Source organism: Pelophylax lessonae (assembly GCF_965119305.1).
Source record: "Pelophylax lessonae genome assembly, chromosome: 2".
Classification (NCBI taxonomy): domain Eukaryota; kingdom Metazoa; phylum Chordata; class Amphibia; order Anura; family Ranidae; genus Pelophylax; species Pelophylax lessonae.
The window spans coordinates 19,290,078-19,310,506 of NC_138769.1; the positions used below are offsets into that span (position 1 = coordinate 19,290,078).

The window sequence follows — 20,429 nt, forward strand, 5'->3', positions numbered from 1 at the left end:
CTTATACCATTCCATCTCTTATCCTGCAAATAAGAGATCATTCCTCATGTCAGGACAGGGGGCGGAGTCATGCACACCATTTCTTTTTGCCCTATTGGCCAACTGCATGTGCAGAACAGCTGGTGTATAGTACATACAGTGCCTTGAAAAAGTATTCACACCCCTTAAAATTGTCCACATTTTGTCATGCTACAACCAAAAACGTAAATGTTTTATTGATATTCTATGAGACAGACCGACACAAAGTGGCACATAATTGTAAAGTGGAAGGAAAATGATAAATGTTTTTTTTTCACAATTAAATATGTGAAAAGTGTGGCTGCATTTGTATCCCCTTCCCCCCTTGAGTCAATACTTTGTAGAACCCCCTTTCCCTGCAATTACAGCTGCAATTTTTTGGGGGGATGTCTCTACCAGCTTTGCACATAGGGGAGAGGGGATTTGTGTTGGGAGGGGGAATTTGGGGGTTCATTCCAGGCTGAAGCTCCGCTCCAGGTCCTCTCTACTCACCAGCCGAATTTGGGTTCCCGACCTGTCCAGCAGTGGGCGGTTGGGGGGAGCTCGGACAGCTCAGTTGGGGCTGGCCAGGGGAGGAGAGTCTGTTCAGACACCATCCATGCTGGGGGGGGGGAGGGGGAGGCCTGCACTATGTCCTTGTCTTCATCCTGCACTCAGTAGGTCAGCGGCGGGGACTTCTTACTTCTCTTCACCAGGGATCCTTTAGGCACGTCTGTGGCAGAAGCGGTGCAGCCTTTTTACAGGGCATCAGAGCGGCCCAGGGGGGCAATTGCCCCCCTGCCCCCTGTCCTTGTCTTCATCCTGCACTCAGTAGGTCAGCGGCGGGGACTTCTTACTTCTCTTCACCAGGGATCCTTTAGGCACGTCTGTGGCAGAAGCGGTGCAGCCTTTTTACAGGGCATCAGAGCGGCCCAGGGGGGCAATTGCCCCCCTGCCCCCTGTCCTTGTCTTCATCCTGCACTCAGTAGGTCAGCGGCGGGGACTTCTTACTTCTCTTCACCAGGGATCCTTTAGGCACGTCTGTGGCAGAAGCGGTGCAGCCTTTTTACAGGGCATCAGAGCGGCCCAGGGGGGCAATTGCCCCCCTGCCCCCTGTCCTTGTCTTCATCCTGCACTCAGTAGGTCAGCGGCGGGGACTTCTTACTTCTCTTCACCAGGGATCCTTTAGGCACGTCTGTGGCAGAAGCGGTGCAGCCTTTTTACAGGGCATCAGAGCGGCCCAGGGGGGCAATTGCCCCCCTGCCCCCTGTCCTTGTCTTCATCCTGCACTCAGTAGGTCAGCGGCGGGGACTTCTTACTTCTCTTCACCAGGGATCCTTTAGGCACGTCTGTGGCAGAAGCGGTGCAGCCTTTTTACAGGGCATCAGAGCGGCCCAGGGGGGCAATTGCCCCCCTGCCCCCTGGCCTGCGCTCTGTCCTTGTCTTCATCCCGCACTCAGTAGGTCAGCAGTGGGGACTTCTTACTTCTCTTCACCGGGGATCCTTTAGGCATGTCTGTGGCAGAAGCAGTGCAGCCTTTTTACAGGGCATCAGAGCGGCCTAGGGGGGGGGGCAATTGCCCCTCTGCCCCCTTGCCCAGTCCTCCCCTCTGCATGGTAACGCCCACATGTGATGCTGAGCCTCCATGGTTGAAAGAAGCAAAACCCAATGAATGAAAGGAGCAGGCCAGGGACAGTCAAGCTGTAGAGGAAAGGGCTTCAGGGATCCTAAAATTACGGCCCTCCAGCTGTTGCAGAACTACACATCCCATGACGCACTGGGAAATTCTTACATTCACAGACATGACTAGGCATGATGGGAATTGTAGTTCCCGAACAACTGGAGGGCCATAGTTTGAAGGCTAGATGATGGTGGGAGTGCTCCAGCCAGGAAATGAGACAGTCTTAGTCTCTGGAGCTTCTAATGTGCACGATGAGTGGTGAAATTATTATTATACGGGATCAGAGTGATAAATTTCAGTATACATTGTAGTACATCCATACACACACTTTACATTATAATCGCTGTCTTCTCTTCTGCTGGACAGGAAATCACACCTGGAACTTGAAGCGCGTGAAACACATTGAAGTCACCGTCACTCCGTCCATTAATGGTAAGAGATGAATCCTCGATGTTCTGTACACAGCCGGAGAATGTGAGGCCAATGTGTGAGGACTGGCACGGGGAGGGTCCATGTTCTTCAGGGAGATCAGTCAGACTCTAGCTGCAGAGTGCTGGGTTGGTGTCTGTTTGTGGTTCTGGTTATCAGTATTCTGCTATAGATAACACGCCGTGTCTCACAAAAGTAAGTACACCCCCTCACATTTTTGTAAATATTTTATTATATTTTTTCATGTGACAACACTGAAGAAATGACACTTTGCTACAATGTAAAGCAGTGAGTGTACAGCTTGTATAACAGTGTAAATTTGCTGTCCCCTCAAAATAACTCAACACACAGCCATTAATGTCTAAACAAAAGCAACAAAAGTGAGTACGCCCCTAAGTAAAAATGTCCAAATTGGGCCCAATTAGCCATTTTCCCTCCCCGGTGTCATGTGACTTGTTAGTGTTACAAGGTCTCAGGTGTGAATGGGGAGCAGGTGTGTTAAATTTGGTGTTATCGCTCTCACTCTCTCATACTGGTCACTGGAAGTTAAACATGGCACCTCATAGCAAAGAACTCTCTGAGGATCTGAAAAAAAGAATTGTTGCTCTACATAAAGATGGCCTAGGGTATAAGAAGATTGCCAAGACCCTGAAACTGAGCTGCAGCACGGTGGCCAAGACCATACAGCGGTTTAACAGGACAGGTTCCACTCAGAACAGGCCTCGTCATGGTCAACCAAAGAAGTGGAGTGCACATGCTCAGCGTCATATCCAGAGGTTGTCTTTAGGAAATAGAGGTATGAGTGCTGCCAGCATTGCTGCAGAGGTTGAAGGGGTGGGGGGTCAGCCTGTCAGTGCTCAGACCATACGCCGCACACTGCATCAAATTGGTCTGCATGGCTGTCGTCCCAGAAGGAAGCCTCTTCTAAAGATGATGCACAAGAAAGCCCGCAAACAGTTTGCTGAAGACAAACAGACTAAGGACATGGATTACTGGAACCATATCCTGTGGTCTGATGAGAAGATAAACTTATTTGGTTCAGGTGATGTCAAGCGTGTGTGGCAGCAACCAGGTGAGGAGTACAAAGACAAGTGTGTCTTGCCTACAGTCAAGCATGGTGGTGGGAGTGTCATGGTCTGGGGCTGCATGAGTGCTGCCGGCACTGGGGAGCTACAGTTCATTGAGGGAACCATGAATGCCAACATGTACTGTGACATACTGAAGCAGAGCATGACCCCCTCCCTTCGGAGACTGGACCACAGGGCAGTATTCCAACATGATAATGACCCCAAACACACCTCCAAGACAACCACTGCCTTGCTAAAGAAGCTGAGGGTAAAGGTGATGGACTGGCCAAGCATGTCTCCAGACCTAAACCCTATTGAGCATCTGTGGGGCATCCTCAAACGGAAGGTGGAGGAGCGCAAGGTCTCTAACATCCCCCAGCTCTGTGATTTCGTCATGGAGGAGTGGAAGAGGACTCCAGTGGCAACCTGTGAAGCTCTGGTGAATTCCATGCCCAAGAGGGTTAAGGCAGTGCTGGAAAATAATGGTGGCCACACAAAATATTGACACTTTGGGCCCAATTTGGACATTTTCACTTAGGGGTGTACTCACTTTTGTTGCCAGCGGTTTAGACATTAATGGCTGTGTGTTGAGTTATTGTGAGGGGCCAGTAAATTTACACTGTTATACAAGCTGTACACTCACTACTTTACATTGTAGCAAAGTGTCATTTCTTCAGTGTTGTCACATGAAAAGATAGAATAAAATATTTACAAATATGTGAGGGGTGTACTTACTTTTGTGAGATACTGTACATTGATACATGTGTTACATTGTTGCATTCTTTCTCATCATGAAGCACCAATCAGGTCCAGGATATCAGTGTTCTGCTATACTGTAGATGACACACACTCACCGGCCACTTTATTAGGTACACCTTGCTAGTAGCGGGTTGGACCCCCTTTTGCCTTCATTCTTGGTGGCATAGATACAACAAGGTGTTGGAAACATTCCTCAGAGATTTTGCTCCATAGTGACATGATAGCATTACGCAGTTGCTGCAGATTTGTCGGCTGCACGTCCATGGTGCCAATCTTCCGTTTCACCACATCCCAAAGGTGCTCTATTGGATGAGATGTGGTGAGTGTGGAGGCCATTGGAGTACAGTGACCTCTGGTGAGTGTGGAGGCCATTGGAGTACAGTGACCTCTGGTGAGTGTGGAGGCCATTGGAGTACGGTGACCTCTGGTGAGTGTGGAGGCCATTGGAGTACAGTGACCTCTGGTGAGTGTGGAGGCCATTGGAGTACAGTGGCCTCTGGTGAGTGTGGGGGCCATTGGAGGACAGTGACCTCATTGTCATGGTGAAGAAACCAGTGGTGAGATGATTGGAGCTTTGTGACATGGTGCATTATCCTGCTAGAAGGAGCCATCAGAAGATGGGGACACTGGAGTCATAAAGGGATGGACATGGTCAGCAACAATACTCAGGTAGGCCGTGGCATGTAAACAATGCTCAATTGGTACTAAGAGGCCCAAAGTGTGCCAAGAAAATATCCCCCACACCATTACACCACCACCAGCCTGAACCGGCACCACCCCCCCTTCTCCCTCACACCATTTCACCACCACCACCAGCCTGAACCATTGATATAAGGCAAGATGGATCATGTTGGTTACACCAAATTCCAACTCTACCATCTGAATGTCGCAGCTGAAATCCAGACTCATCAGACCAGGCAACGTTTTTCCAATCTTCTATTGTCCAATTATGGTGATTCTGTGCGACTTCTAGCCTCAGTTTCCTGTTCTTATCTGACAGGAGTGACACCCGGTGTGGTCTTCTGCTGCTGTAGCCCATCTAGTTCAAAGTATTGTGCATTCAGAGATGGTGTTCTGCATACCTTGGATGTAACGAGTGGTTATTTGAGTTACTGTTGCCTTTCTATCATCTGGAACCAGTCTGCCCATTCTCCTCTGACATCAACAAGGCATTTTCCTCCACACAACTGCCGCTCACTGGATATTTTCTCTTTTCCCCACCATTCTCTGTAAACCCAAAAGATGATTGTGCGTGAAAATCCCAGTAGATCAGCAGTTTTTGAAATGCTCAGACCAACTCGTCTGGCACCAACAACCATGCCACGTTCAAAGTCACTTAAATCCCCCTTCTTCCCCATTCTGATGCTCGGTTTGAACTTCAGCAAGTCGTCTTCACCACGACTAGATGCCTAAATGCATTGAGTTGCTGCCATGTGATTGGCTGATTAGCAATTTGTGTTAGCAAGCAACTGAACAGGTGTACCTAATAAAGTGGCCGGTGAGTGTATATTGATACATGTGATACATTGTTGCGATCTTTCTCATTATGAAGATCAGATCCCGGTTATCAGAGTTCCGCTATAGACAGGTGTAGTAAATGATGACAATTCTGGAACTTGGTGACACCAGGAAATGTTCTCCTTATTTCCCCTCCCCCAGGTACGGTCTATCTCCACGCCACGCTGCTGTGCCTCCTCTTCTTCTTCATCTTCTATCTTGGAGCCTTCCTGGTCTTCTTCATCCATCACTTCAGGTACGTCGTTCAGTCCTCTCTAGAACGTCTCTAGAAGAATTACGCTTGAAAATTTACATTTTTTAAGAACATTCGTTCCATTTTGTAATCATGAGTGGGTCAAATCAGCATTTGTTTTCCACTGCAATGAGGAGAAAATTTGAAGGAGCGGGACTGAAAACTTTCATCAAGTGAAGAAATTTCTAACAGTGTAGGAGGTTTTCATCCAGGAAAGTCCATTCACCCACAATTTTCTCTCCAAGTTGAAAGTTCTTCATGGAGAGAATCAGGAAAACACACAGTTAGAGCCACTGGATGGAGCCCTATAGTATCATCAGCTCCATCTAGTGGCCATAATGTGATATCATCAGCTCCATCTAGTGGCCATAATGTGATATCATCAGCTCCATCTAGTGGCCATAATGTGATATCATCAGCTCCATCTAGTGGCCATAATGTGGTATCATCAGCTTTATCTAGTGGCCATAATGTGGTATCATCAGCTCCATCTAGTGGCCATAATGTGATATCATCAGCTCCATCTAGTGGCCATAATGTGATATCATCAGCTCCATCTAGTGGCCATAATGTGGTATCATCAGCTTTATCTAGTGGCCATAATGTGGTATCATCAGCTCCATCTAGTGGCCATAATGTGATATCATCAGCTCCATCTAGTGGCCATAATGTGGTATCATCAGCTCCATCTAGTGGCCATAATGTGGTATCATCAGCTCCATCTAGTGGCCATAATGTGATATCATCAGCTCCATCTAGTGGCCATAATGTGGTATCATCACCTCCATGTAGTGGCCATAATGTGGTATCATCAGCTCCATCTAGTGGCCATAATGTGATATCATCAGCTCCATCTAGTGGCCATAATGTGGTATCATCAGCTTTATCTAGTGGCCATAATGTGGTATCATCAGCTCCATCTAGTGGCCATAATGTGATATCATCAGCTTCATCTAGTGGCCATAATGTGGTATCATCAGCTCCATCTAGTGGCCATAATGTGGTATCATCAGCTCCATCTAGTGGCCATAATGTAATATCATCAGCTCCATTTAGTGGCCATAATGTGGTATCATCAGCTCCATCTAGTGGCCATAATGTGGTATCATCAGCTCCATCTAGTGGCCATAATCTGGTATCATCAGCTCCATCTAGTGGCCATAATCTGGTATCATCAGCTCCATCTAGTGGCCATAATGTGGTATCATCAGCTCCATCTAGTGGCCATAATGTGGTATCATCAGCTCCATCTAGTGGCCATAATGTGGTATCATCAGCTCCATCTAGTGGCCATAATGTGGTATCATCACCTCCATGTAGTGGCCATAATGTGGTATCATCAGCTCCATCTAGTGGCCATAATGTGGTATCATCAGCTCCATCTAGTGGCCATAATGTGGTATCATCAGCTCCATCTAGTGGCCATAATGTGGCATCATCAGCTCCATCTAGTGGCCATAATGTGGTATCATCAGCTCCATCTAGTGGCCATAATGTGGTATCATCAGCTCCATCTAGTGGCCATAATGTGGTACTTTCCTGATTCATTCTAATTCTGTATGAACGAAGAACATAATAAAAAATTAGACTAGTAACATTCAACTTTGCCCTCACTTACACAGAATGAATATACATGCATATCGCTCTGCAATTATACTCCCCATAATATGTACATGGGTTACTGACCCATGTTGGTGTCATCCAGGGCTGTATTGAGTTCCCTGATGGATGATTACATTATGGAAGGACTAAGCGTACTGTTTTTTTATTTTTTTACAGGTTTTTTGTAAGTTTTTCACAGATGCATTGGGTGCATTGCACTAAAACCCATCATCCAGCTTCCCCTCCTCATAGTAAAAGTCTGTTCATAACTCTGTGCTGCAGTGCGATTTCAAACATATGACAACGCGCACCTGGGGTCTAGATTAGAACCGGCCGGATGCCCAAACAGAGAGGCGGAGTCTCCATAGTGTATCCAATAGTGGCATCAGGTGGTCATGAGACTTTTTTTATAATACAAAGATGTTTTAGAATTGATGGAATGAAGCTTATACTTTTTATATAAGAGCCTCATGTTGCGCCTACAAAGTCCGCCATGATCTTGAGAAACTAGTTTTCTAATTTCTCCTTTCCTATATAATTGGATGTTTGCAGGGTGAGGCTCCTCCTTGTGTTTTTATTTCTATATTTTAGTGGCATTGGGAGGCTTAGGAAGTGAAAAGCAACTCACTAAAATGAAATACACACGTTTTATTGCATTGCCAACGGGCATTGGGGGCCCAGAGCCCTCATTGTTTCCAACCTACGGGTCATATCTATGGGGTTTATACTCTGGTATGGGGTCATGTCATTTACAAGAAGCTTATTTTTACATTTTTCTTAGAATTTTTGTTTCAGGTGTACTTTTTTCTTGTGGGTTTTGTGTTTTAATTAAGATCCCCCCCCCCCCCCTGTCTGCACACTTGGTGGTGCTGGTTTGTTGTACAGTAGCTCACAAAAGTGAGTACACATTTTTTTTAGATATTTTATTCTATCTTTTCATGTGACAACACTGAAGAAATGACACTTTGCTACAATGTAAAGTAGTGAGTGTACAGCTTGTATAGCAGTGTAAATTTTCTGTATCCTTAACCACTTTACCACCGGAGGATTTTGCTGTCTTCCGTCCAGGCCACTTTTTGCGATTCGGCACTGTGCGACTTTAACTGACAATTGCGCGGTCGTGCAAAGCCGTACCCAAACGAAATTTACGTCCTTTTTTTCCCACAAACAGAGCTTTCTTTTGGTGGTATTTGATCACCTGTGCGATTTTTACTTTTTGCGCTATAAACAAAAAAATAGCGTTTATTTTGAAAAAAATAACAATATTTTTCACATTTTTTTATATGAAATTCCGCCCCAAAAAAATGTAAAAATCAAATTTTTTTTTAATTTTTGGCCAATTTGTTTTTTGCTACATATTTTTGGTAAAAAAAATCACAATAAGCGTATTTTTATTGGTTTGCGCAAAAGTTATTGCGTTTACTAACAAAGGGAAAGATTTCTGTCATTTTTGGTGTGTTTTTTTTAACGCGTAATGGCGGCGATCTGCGATTTTTTTTGCGGGACTGCGACATTGCGGCGGACAGATCGGACCCTTGACTGACATTTTTGACACTTTTGGGGGTACCAGTGACATTACTGCAGTAATCAGTGCTATATATATGCACTGTTACTGTAAAAATGACACTGGCAGGGAAGGGGTTAATTTTTATTGGAGAGGGAGGGGTTAATGTATGCCTGGTGCTTACTGACGTGTGTGGGGGGAGGTGACTGAGTGACACAAGGACAGATCCAGGGTTCAGCTATGCTGAACCCTGCAATCTGACCCTGCCTGTCACTTCAGAGATCCGCCCGCTGTGTTTACAAGGGGCGGAGTCCAGCGACGTATGTCTACGTCGCTGGACGGGAACGAGCCACTTTGCTGCAGTAGCAGCAAAGTGAGCGGGGGTAAAGTGGTTAAAATAACTCAACACACAGCCATTAATGTCTAAACCGCTGGCAACAAAAGTGAGTACACCCCTAAGGTAAAATGTCCAAATTGGGCCCAAAGTGTCAATATTTTGTGTGGCCACCATTATTTTCCAGCACTGCCTTAACCCTCTTGGGCCTGGAGTTCACCAGAGCTTCACAGGTTGCCACTGGAGTCCTCTTCTACTCCTCCATGATGACATCACAGCGCTGGTGGATGTTAGAGACCTTGCGCTCCTCCACCTTCCGTTTGAGGATGCCCCATAGATGCTCAATAGGGTTTAAGTCTGGAGACATGCTTGGCCAGTCCATCACCTTTACCATCAGCTTTTTTAGCAAGGCAGTGGTTGTCTTGGAGGTGTGTTTGGGGTCGTTATCATGCTGGAATACTGCCCTGCGGCCCAGTCTCTGAAGGGAGGGGATCATGCTCTGCTTCAGTATATCACAGTACATGTTGGCATTCATGGTTCCCTCAGTGAACTTTTGCTCCCCAGTGCCGGCAGCACTCATGCAGCCCCAGACCATGACACTCCCACCACCATGCTTGACTGTAGGCAAGACACACTTGTCTTTGTTCTCCTCACCTGGTTGCCGCCACACACGCTTGACACCATCTGAACCAAATAAGTTTATCTTGGTCTCATCAGACCACAGGACATGGTTCCAGTAATCTATGTCCTTAGTCTGCTTGTCTTCAGCAAACTGTTTGTGGACTTTCTTGTGCATCATGTTTAGAAGAGGCTTCCTTCTGGGACGACCGCCATGCAGACCAATTTGATGCAGTGTGTGGCGTATGGTCTGAGCACTGACAGGCTGATCCCCCACCCCTTCAACCTGTGCAGCAATGCTGGCAGCACTCATACGCCTATTTCCCAAAGACAACCTCTGGATATGACGCTGAGCACGTGCACTCAACTTCTTTGGTCGACCATGGCGAGGCCTGTTCTGAGTGGAACCTGTCCTGTTAAACCGCTGTATGGTCTTGGCCACCATGCTGCAGCTCAGTTTCAGGGTCTTGGCAATCTAATAGCCTAGGCCATCTTTATGTAGAGCAACAATTCTTTTTTTCAGATCCTCAGAGAGTTCTTTGCCATGAGGTGCCATGTTGAACTTTCAGTGACCAGTATGGGAGAGTGAGAGCGATAACACCAAATATAACACACCTGCTCCCCATTCACACCTGAGACCTTGTAACACTAACAAGTCACATGACACCGGGGAGGGAAAATGGCTAATTGGGCCCAATTTGGACATTATCACTTAGGGGTGTACTCACTTTTGTTGCCAGAGGTTTAGACATTAATGGCTGTGTGTTGAGTTATTTTGAGGGGACAGCAAATTTACACTGTTATACAAGCTGTACACTCACTACTTTACATTGTAGCAAAGTGTCATTTCTTCAGTGTTGTCACATGAAAAGATAGAATAACATATTTCCAAACATGTGAGGGTTGTACTCACTTTTGTGATATACTGTATGTATACCATTTGTAATTTAGACTATTTTATGTCTGTATACCATTTTATTTTTCTGTACTATTTTATACGTATATTATATGCCATTTTTCTATCTGTATACCATTTTATATTTCTATACGCTTTTATATTTTCATTTCTTACAGGGTGCATTCGAAGGGTCAGGACTTGGCGGCCAGTCCGGATGAAGGTGCGCCTTCTGATTTTTGTGTAATATTAATGTGATTTTGTTGCTAAACAAAACAGCCTGCCTGTTATAGAAGAGTTTTGATAGTCCACGGATCCTCAAACTACAGTCCTCCAGCTGTTGCAGAACTACATGTCCCATGAGGCATTGTAGAACTCTGACATCCACAGACATGACTAGGCATGATGGGAATTGTAGTTCCTGAACAACTGGAGGACTATAGTTTGAAGACCCCTGGTTTACACCTATCTGTTGGGGTAGCTTGCCTTACAACAGTCATTGGTGGAGTAGCATTATTTTGGATGGCAACCCACTGCACCTCAATGTACTTGCGTTGCAGCACACCACAGTGCACACAGTGCATGACCATCTCTTAGTTGTTGTTCTTGCCTATTCCACAGCCCGACCCTGCTCCCTTTTGGAGGCTTGCCTTCACCCCTGCATGCTGTGCTTCCACTACATCTATACAACTGTGCAGGGACGCAGTAGTGATCTAGGGTTAGGTGCAACCCGAGGGCACAGCGGGGGATGCGATTGTCCTGTATATCTAGAAATGTTGGATGCTCCAGATTCTTCAGCTGAGAAAGCTCTGCAGGACAGCAATGATCCCTGGGACCTGCTAAGTGGTATTACTCTTCTTGTACACGCTGGCTAGCTAACATATGTAGTGCTTTAATAAAGTGCTGGTCATAATTGGTAATACAGTCCTAAATTTTTCTTTACGCACTTTTGCTGTATTATTTATTTTCTACTTTGACTTTGTTTCTATGATAGATTACAGGCTCTCTTATTCCTGTATTAGATCCCTGGCATGTCCCCAATCACAGCTCAGGCCATATCAATTTTGTAGGAGCGCTGAACTGCTACCACAAATAACTCATGCCAGCGATCGACAGTGATTTATAGCTAGCAACTTTTACCCGGTTGTTCTTTTAATAAGAACAACTCTACTCCTCCTTTACGGGAAAGTGCATCAATGTCTTTTACAGCTGATCAAGTGAGTAGACAGTGGAAGAGACTTCAGATAGGAAAATCAGCAGGCCCTGATGGAGTTAGCCCTAGGGTGCTTAGGGCATATGCGGACCAGCTGGGTAGTGTCCTTCAACAGGTCTTTAACCTGAGCCTGAGTCTACAAAAGGTTCCTGTGTTGTGGAAGAGGTCCTGTCTTGTTCCTGTGCCAAAGATACCACGTTCTTGTGACTCCAAGGATTGTAGACCAGTGGCTTTAACCTGCTGTAGACCAGTGACTTTGAGGTGCTTAGGGCATATGTGGACCAGCTAGGTAGTGTCCTTCAACAGGTCTTTAACCTGAGCCTGAGTCTACAAATGGTTCCTGTGTTGAGGAAGAGGTCCTGTCTTGTTCCTGTGACAAAGATACCACGTCCTTGTGGTGCCAAAGATACCACGTCCTTGTGACGCCAAGGATTGTAGACCAGTGGCTTTGACCTCCTACATTGTGAAGACTTTGGAGAGACTTGTTTTATGTCAGTTACAATCCATTGTTAGTAAATGTTTAGACCCTTTGCATTTTGCATACCAGCTAAGACGAGGGGTTGAGGATGCTATCATTTTCATGCTAAATCGTATATATGCACACCTGTATAAGTCAGCAAGCACTTTAAGGGTCATGTTTTTTTACTTCTGCAGTGCTTTTGATACTATCAGGCTGGATCTCTTGGGTGGGAATCAAGCAGCAATATAGGTTGATGTTTCCCTCGTGTCATGGATTGTAGACTACCTGACAGGAAGACCGCAGTACGTGTGTTTGCAAGACTGTGTGTCAGAGATAGGGTGATCAGCAAAATTGGGGTTCCACACAGGACAGTTCTCTCTCCCTTTCCTTTTACTTTCTAAACCATTGATTTCAGCTACCAGACAGGGTCTTTCCATCTTCAGAAGTTTTCTGATGACTCTGCGGTAGTGGGATGTATCAGGGATGGAGAAGAGACTATAGGACTGTGGTGGAGAACTTTGTCACATGGTGTGAGGATAATCGTCTGCATCTAAATGTGAGCAAGACAAAGGAGCTGGTTGTGGATTTCAGAAAGGAAGCCACCGGTGACCACAATCTCCATCTGAGGAGTGGATGTGGAGGTAGTAGAGAGTTACAAGTATCTGGTGGTACACATAGATAATAAGCTGGACTGGAGCAAGAACACTGAGGTGCTCTAGAGGAAGGGATGCTGAAGATGTTGTATGAGTCTGTGGTGGCCAGCACTCTCCTGTATGCAGTGGTATGCTGGGGAAGCAGGTTTAGGGTGATTAAGTCATGATTAAGTGAAGAAATTTGTGAAATGCGTTAACCAAGCTTTCCTCAGTGTATGTCATGATGCTACTGTAAATTTTCCTTGTGGATGTTGGATGGCTTTTATGGAATCTTTTATGGAATAAAGTGCTTTTCCTTGCATCTTGGAGTGCGGTCACCTTTTTTCTGCTTTTCTGAAGATTTACCACTTTTAGCAGGAAAATGAGTGTGACGGTACTTGCAAAGTGCACAATCTATGTGCCTTTAGTAAATCCACCCTATAGAGTTTAGTGACAGTTATTGTGATATGCTGATGGTCATAATTAGTACTGCAGACCTGTTTTTCTTTACACACATTTGCTGTATTATTTATTTCTAGTTTGTATTTATTGCTTTTTTTTGTAAGTTTTCTGTGTGTTGTAGATTACTGGCCCCCTATTGCAGATTACTGGCCCTCTTATTGTAGATTACTGGCCCCTTTATTGTAGATTCCTGGCCCCCTATTGTAGATTACTGGCCCCCTATTATAGATTACTGGCCTCCTTATTGTAGATTACTGGCCCTCTATTATAGATTACTGGCCTCCTTATTGTAGATTACTGGCCCTTGTATTGTAAGATTATTGGCCCTCTTAGATTACTGGCCCCCTATTGTAGATTACTGGCCCTCTTATTGTAGATTACTGGCCCTCTTAGATTACTGGCCCCCTATTGTAGATTACTGGCTCTCTTATTGTAGATTACTGGCCCCCTATTTTAGATTACTGGCCCTCTATTGTAGATTACTGGCCCTCTATTGTAGATTACTGGCCCTCTTATTGTAGATTACTGGCCCTCTATTGTAGATTACTGGCCCCCTATTGTAGATTACTGGCCCTCTTAGATTACTGGCCCCCTATTGTAGATTACTGGCTCTCTTATTGTAGATTACTGGCTCTTTTATTGTAGATTACAGGCCCTCTTATTGTAGATTACTGGCCCCCTATTGTAGATTACTGGCCCCCTATTGTAGATTACTGGCCCTCTATTGTAGATTACTGGCCCTCTTATTGTAGATTACTGGCCCTCTATTGTAGATTACTGGCCCTCTTATTGTAGATTACTGGCCCTCTTATTGTAGATTACTGGCCCCCTATTGTAGATTACTGGCCCTTTAATTGTAGATTACTGGCCCCCTATTGTAGATTACTTGCCCTCTTATTGTAGATTACTGGCCCCCTATTGTAGATTACTTGCCCTCTTATTGTAGATTACTGGCCCTCTATTGTAGATTACTTGCCCTCTTATTGTAGATTACTGGCCCTCTATTGTAGATTACTGGCCCTCTTATTGTAGATTACTGGCCCTCTTATTGTAGATTACTGGCCCCCTATTGTAGATTACTGGCCCTCTTATTGTAGATTACTGGCCCTCTTATTGTAGATTACTGGCCCTTTTATTGTAGATTACTGGCCCTTTTATTGTAGATTACTGGCCCCCTATTGTAGATTACTGGCCCCCTATTGTAGATTACTGGCCCTTTTATTGTAGATTACTGGCCCTTTTATTCCCTATACCAATCTTTGGCATGTCTGTGATTGGAGTTATTTTGAGGAGTGAAAGTTTCCCTATATTGCAGGTGGTTCTCTTAGGTCTGATGGCTGATTTCATTGACAATAACAGGATACATTGTGCTTGCAGGTGAAGGTACAGTGGCGGCCTCTCACCCCATCGCCACCAGCACCCCAGAGGGCAGCAGCTATGGAGCTATAGGTATGACAAGTGTAATTGTAAGAAAAGCGTTGTCACCTTCAGTGAGACCAATGTGATTGCTAAATACACTAGATTGTCATTTATCACATGCCTAATCCTCGGCTATATTTCCTCCTCTGTCTGTCTCTCTTTTTTTAATATTTCTACCCCAACCCCTCTGCCGTCCTCTCTCTGTTTCAATCTATTTCATACTCCCCCCCCCCCCCCACACCCCATCTGTCTGTGTGTCTCTTCCTCTCCTCTTCATATTCTCTCTCTCTCTCTGTCCACCTCTTTCTTATTTGAATTCTCCCTCACCCTTTCCTCTTCCCATACTCTCCTTCTCCCCTCTCTTTATGTTGCTCTCTCCCCCTTTCCCATTCTCCCTCAATGCCCCCCTTCCTTTCCTCCCTTTTCCTCTCGCTTTCTCTTCTCTTTAAAATCTTTCTCATCCCCTACATGCTCTCTCTCTCTCTCTTATTCTCTCTTTCTCCCTCTCCCTTATTCTCTCTCTCCCTCCCCCCCTTATTCTCTCTCCCCCCCTTATTCCCCCCCCCCTATTCTCTCTCTTTCTCCGCATTCTCTCTCTCCCAACATTCTCTCTCTCTTTCTCCCTCTCCCTTATTCTCTCCCCCCCCCCCATTATTCTCTCTCTCTCTCTCCTGCATTCTCTCCCTCCCCCTTAACACGTTCTCTCTCCCTCATTATCCCTTTCCCTTCCCACACTCTCTTCCTAACCCCTACTCTCCCTCTACCCCATTCTCTCTTTTTCTCTCCCCCCCCCCTCCAATTTTCTCTCTCTCCCCCTTTCCACATTCTGTCTCTTCCCTATTCTCTCTCCCTCCCCCCCCCCCCACACTCTCTCTCCCTCTCCCCTATTCTCTCCTCTTTCCTTCAATTCTCTATTCCAAACTCTCTCTCTCATCTGCATTCTCTCTCTCCCCTTCCCACGCTCTCCCCCCCCCCCCCCATTTTCTCTCTCTCTACCATCTTTCCACACTCTCCCTCTCCCCCATTCTCTCTTCTCCCCCATTTTCTCTTTCTCCCCCTTTTCCACATGTCATCTGTCTTCCCCCTTTCCACACTATCTTTCTCTCTCCTGCATTCTATATCCCCACCCCCCATTTTTTCTCTCTCCTCTCCCAACGCTCTTTTGCCACCATTATTTCTTTTTTTTTTCTCTCTCTCTCTCCCTCCTTCCCACGCTCTCTCTCCCTTCCCCCCCATTTTCTCTCCCCCCCTTTTTTTTCCTTCTCCCTTCTTCCCATGCTCTCTTTCTCTTCTCTACTCTCTCGCTTTCTTTCTCTCCCCCATTCTCTCTCTCTTCCACACCGTCTCCCTCTCCCCTATTCTCTCTCTCTCTCTGTTCTTTTTCATTCTTTCTTTCTCTTTCTCCCCCATCCATTCCCCATTCTCTCTCTCTGTACCTCTTGTATCCTCTCTCCCCATTCTTTCTCCTTCTTTCTTATTGTATCACAATCCCCCTTCTCTTCTTTTTTCTACCTCTTGCCCTCTCCCCCTCTCTCCTCGCCTTCCCTTTTATCCCCCCCACTCTCCCCTTTAACACCCTAGACGAGTCCCGCAAGAGGCCGGGAAAATCCGTTCCACCCATCCCCCGCCCCCGCGTATATTCTGACAGCTCTGTGGATGAAGAGAGCGATTTCGATGGCATCCCAGAAATGGAGAGCGATAAAAATGTAATCCACGCCAAGGTACGTGTGATAAACACTGCAAGTGTGACGTATTAGTCACATAGAGCCACCAGTCACTAATTTGACGGCACTGGGCTTCCAGTGATGTGATGATTATCAGTTGGAATAACAGTCATCTCTGTTCCAGACTTTCCTGTATGTGTCTGACCTCGCTGTTAAAGACCGCCGAACAATCAGTAAGAAATACAAGATTTACTTCTGGTGAGTATTGAACAATTTCTAGATTATTGACCACAAATATCTCCAACAAGTATCCGCAATTGAAGAACGCAACATCCTGGCAGGCATCCAGAAGGACCTGTTAGGAGTTATAGTTAGTGAAAAAAGAAAACTGCATATTACCCAACCCCCAGTCTTTGGGATCCTAAGGCAACACCAGCAAGGACCAGAGAACTGGCGGTGCAGCTACAAGCTGACCTAGTAGGTGCTTAGTACTTACTTGTTGTTGGAATGTGCAAACACAAGGTGGTCTAGTCGGCGCGTAGCGCCTCCCTGGTTTTGGGCGGTGCAGCCAGAAGGCTGCCTAGTTGGTGCTTAGTGCTTACCTGGTGTTGGGCGGTGCAGCCGCAAGGTGGTCTAGTCAGCGCTTAGTGCCTACCTGGTGTTGGGCGGTGCAGCCGCAAGGTGGTCTAGTCAGCGCTTAGTGCCTACCTGGTGTTGTGCGGTGCAGCCGTAAGGTGGTCTAGTCAGCACTTAGTGCCTACCTGGTGTTGGGCGGTGCAGCCGCAAGGTGGTCTAGTCAGCACTTAGTGCCTACCTGGTGTTGGGCGGTGCAGCCCCAAGGTGGTCTAGTCATCGCTTAGTGCCTACGTGGTGTTGGGCGGTGCAACCAGAAGGCTGCCTAGTTGGTGCTTAATGCTTGTTGTTGGGTGGTGCAGCCAGAAGGCGGCCTAGTCAGCCCTTAGTGCTTACCTGGTGTTGAGCGGTGCAGCCGCAAGATGGTCTAGTTAGCGCTTAGTGCCTACCTAGTGTTGGGTTGTGCAGCCGCAAGGTGGTCTAGTCAGCGCTTAGTGCCTACCTAGTGTTGGGCTGTGCAGCCGCAAGGTAGTCTAGTCAGCGCTTAGTTCCTACCTCGTGTTGGACGGTGCAACCAGAAGGCTGCCTAGTTGGTGCTTAATGCTTACTTGTTGCTGGGCGGTGGAGCCACAAGGTGGCCTAGTCAGCGCTTAGTGCTTACCTGGTGTTGGGCAGTGCAACCACAAAGTGGTCTAGTCAGCGCTTAGTGCCTACCTGGTGTCGGGAGGTGCAGCCACAAGGTGGCCTAGTTGGCGCTTAGTGGTTACCTGGTGTTGGGGGGTGCAGCCGCAAGGTGGTCTAGTCAGCGCTTAGTGCCTACCTAAAGTTAGGCGGTGCCAAGAGAAGGCTGCCTAGTTGGTGCCTAATGCTTACTTGTTGTTGTGTAGTGCAGCCACAAGGTGGCCTAGTTGGTGCTTAGTGCTTACCTGGTGTTGGGCGGTGCAGCCGCAAGGTGGTCTTGTCAGCGCTTAGTGCCTACGTGGTATTGGGTGGTGCAGCCACAAGGTGGCCTAGTTGGTGCTCAGTGCCTACCTGGTGTTGGATCCCGGGACACCCCTAACAAAATATGTCACTGCGGTACCTTCTATAGGGATCATATACCTGTCTCACTCTCTGATGATTCTCTTCTGCAGGAACATAATCACCATCGCTGTGTTCTACGCACTGCCTGTCGTGCAGCTGGTCATCACCTATCAAACGGTACATGTCATGTGTCTCTGTCACTTTACTAAATGTGGCCCCTTCTCTTTTGAATTATCACTAAAGCGAATTTGTTACCATTTAAAACATTTTTTATGGTTCTGCATAGAGTGTAGAAGGGTTAGGAGCTCTGGGAGGTTTTTATTCATGTCTGTGTCCCCCATAGGTGAATTGTTAACTTCCTGTTCTGGTGACACCCAGGGAAACTCCCATTTTTGCAGTGTAATTCCAATAATATATTTGTGGAATAAATATAATATATATATATATATATTTGTGGAATAGTATTGAGCCAAACACTTTCCGGTTCGGTTTGCACCAAAACTCCCGAACCGAAAAAGTTCGGACAGAGCCGCAAACTCTATTAAAGTCTATGGGACCAGAAAATTAAAAAATCAAAAGTCCCTATTTTGAAGGCTCGTATGCAAGTTATTGGCCATTAAAAGGGTACTGCCCTGGGGGACACAAGATTCATTTTAAAGGAGCAGTGATTTTATTGATGCTTAACATGAAACAATAAAAATGAAAAATTCCTTTAAATATAGTGCCTGGGGGGTCCCCTTAGTCTGCCTGTAAGGTGGCGTATCTATACTGTGTATAGAAGCTGCTGCAGCAATACTGACATTTGCAAAGGAAAAAAATGACATTTAGACTGATTATCGTAGCTGCAAGGTATTGCTGGCAATACAAAAAAAATGAAAAAAAAAAACAGTGCGGGGTCCCCCCAATAATCCATACCAGACCCTTATCAGAGCATGCAGCCTGGCAGGCCGGGAAAGGGGGGGGGCGAGCCTAATCACTAATTTACTGGTATTTTAGTTTAATATCCCCCCCCCCCCATGCCCCCTCTAGAAACAATGGCACAACTCTCAGTTACTCCCCTCATGCCAGGCCTCTGACCTCTCCTTTCAGCCCCACATCCAATTGCTTTCCATATCTTGCCCCTTTAACTTCTGTAACATCTCCAAAATATGCCCCTTCTTAACCAATGACAGTACAAAGCTACTAATTGACTCCCTTATTATTTTTCACCTTGACTATTGCAACTCCCTCCTCATTGTCTTACCTTTGCATAGGCTATCCTCCCTTCATTCTATCCTGAAGGCTGCTGCCAGACTCATTTACCTTCAGTGTCCATCACCCCTCTCAACAACATACAAAGTGAGCAACCTCATTATAAAATACCTTCCCCCACCCAAGAACCTCCCCCCATGTTGAGGGCACGTGGGCTGGTATGGTTCGGGGGGGAGCTCGCTTGTTCCCAGCTCTTTCCTGGTCTGCCAGGCTGCATGCTTGGATAAGGGCCTGGTATGGATTGAGGAGCACCCCAAGGCTGTTTTTTTTTTTTTTAATTTTCTATTGCCGGAAAATTTGGCAATGTTTTTTTTTTCATTCAGCTGTCAGCAGGGAAGCCCGCTGACAACTGATGACTCATCCGTTGTTAAAGAGGAGCTCTATTAGCTGCTAACTTTTAATATAAGGACACTTACCTGTCCAGGGTTCCTGTGATGTCGGCACCCCTAGCCTATCCATCCATCGGCTTTGGGTGCAGGCGCCGGCATTGCTAGTAAGGGAAACCGGCAGTGAAGCCTTCAGGCTTCACAGCCGGTTCCCTACTGTGCATGCGCGAGTCGCGCTGCATTTTCTGAATGGTCCTGTTGTCATAAAGGTGATATACCTCGCCACGGCAGGGTAGGATGGAAGTCTACCTGAAAAACATCAGAAAAAGGTACAAAAAAAACAAAAAGATATCGAAGAACAAGGGGGGTGGTCGGGGTGCTCTATTGTTGAAAACCTAATTGGATTTACAGCCTGGGACTCCGCTTTAAGGACACGACTGTCCCCGCTCCTTAACAGCCTATTGAATGTTCGCTCGGTGGGGGAACATCCCGCCGAGCTCACAGAAAATTTGGGTGCTCGGCAAACACCCGAACGGCGATGTTCATGCCAGACTTATACTCGGCCTGAACCGTTCGCCCATCCCTATTCATTGGGGGCTTGTGATAGGGTCTTCGAAGAAGGGAGAGAAAATTTCTCTAGTGTCTTCCAGTCACCATTAAAAGCCTGACAGAGGGTTTAACCACCTCTGTTTTGTGGAAAGGTAAGGTTCTCTTTTCATACACAAAGTAACAATGTAATTATGTGTTAGAATAAGCAGGTTTTGTCGTTT

General features: G+C 46.3%; 1 protein-coding gene across 2 annotated transcripts in view; it reads left to right on the forward strand.

The window, feature by feature from the left end:
- SIDT1 (SID1 transmembrane family member 1) overlaps nt 1-20,429 on the forward strand; it is a 174,664-nt gene that overhangs the window by 125,811 nt on the left and 28,424 nt on the right. For both annotated transcript variants that reach the window (XM_082247262.1, XM_082247263.1), the window contains exons 9-15: nt 2,045-2,110; nt 5,593-5,686; nt 10,816-10,859; nt 14,781-14,852; nt 16,404-16,543; nt 16,671-16,744; nt 18,193-18,259. In XM_082247262.1, the coding sequence (XP_082103388.1) occupies nt 2,045-2,110; nt 5,593-5,686; nt 10,816-10,859; nt 14,781-14,852; nt 16,404-16,543; nt 16,671-16,744; nt 18,193-18,259 (557 nt within the window). The remainder of the gene's footprint in view (nt 1-2,044; nt 2,111-5,592; nt 5,687-10,815; nt 10,860-14,780; nt 14,853-16,403; nt 16,544-16,670; nt 16,745-18,192; nt 18,260-20,429) is intronic.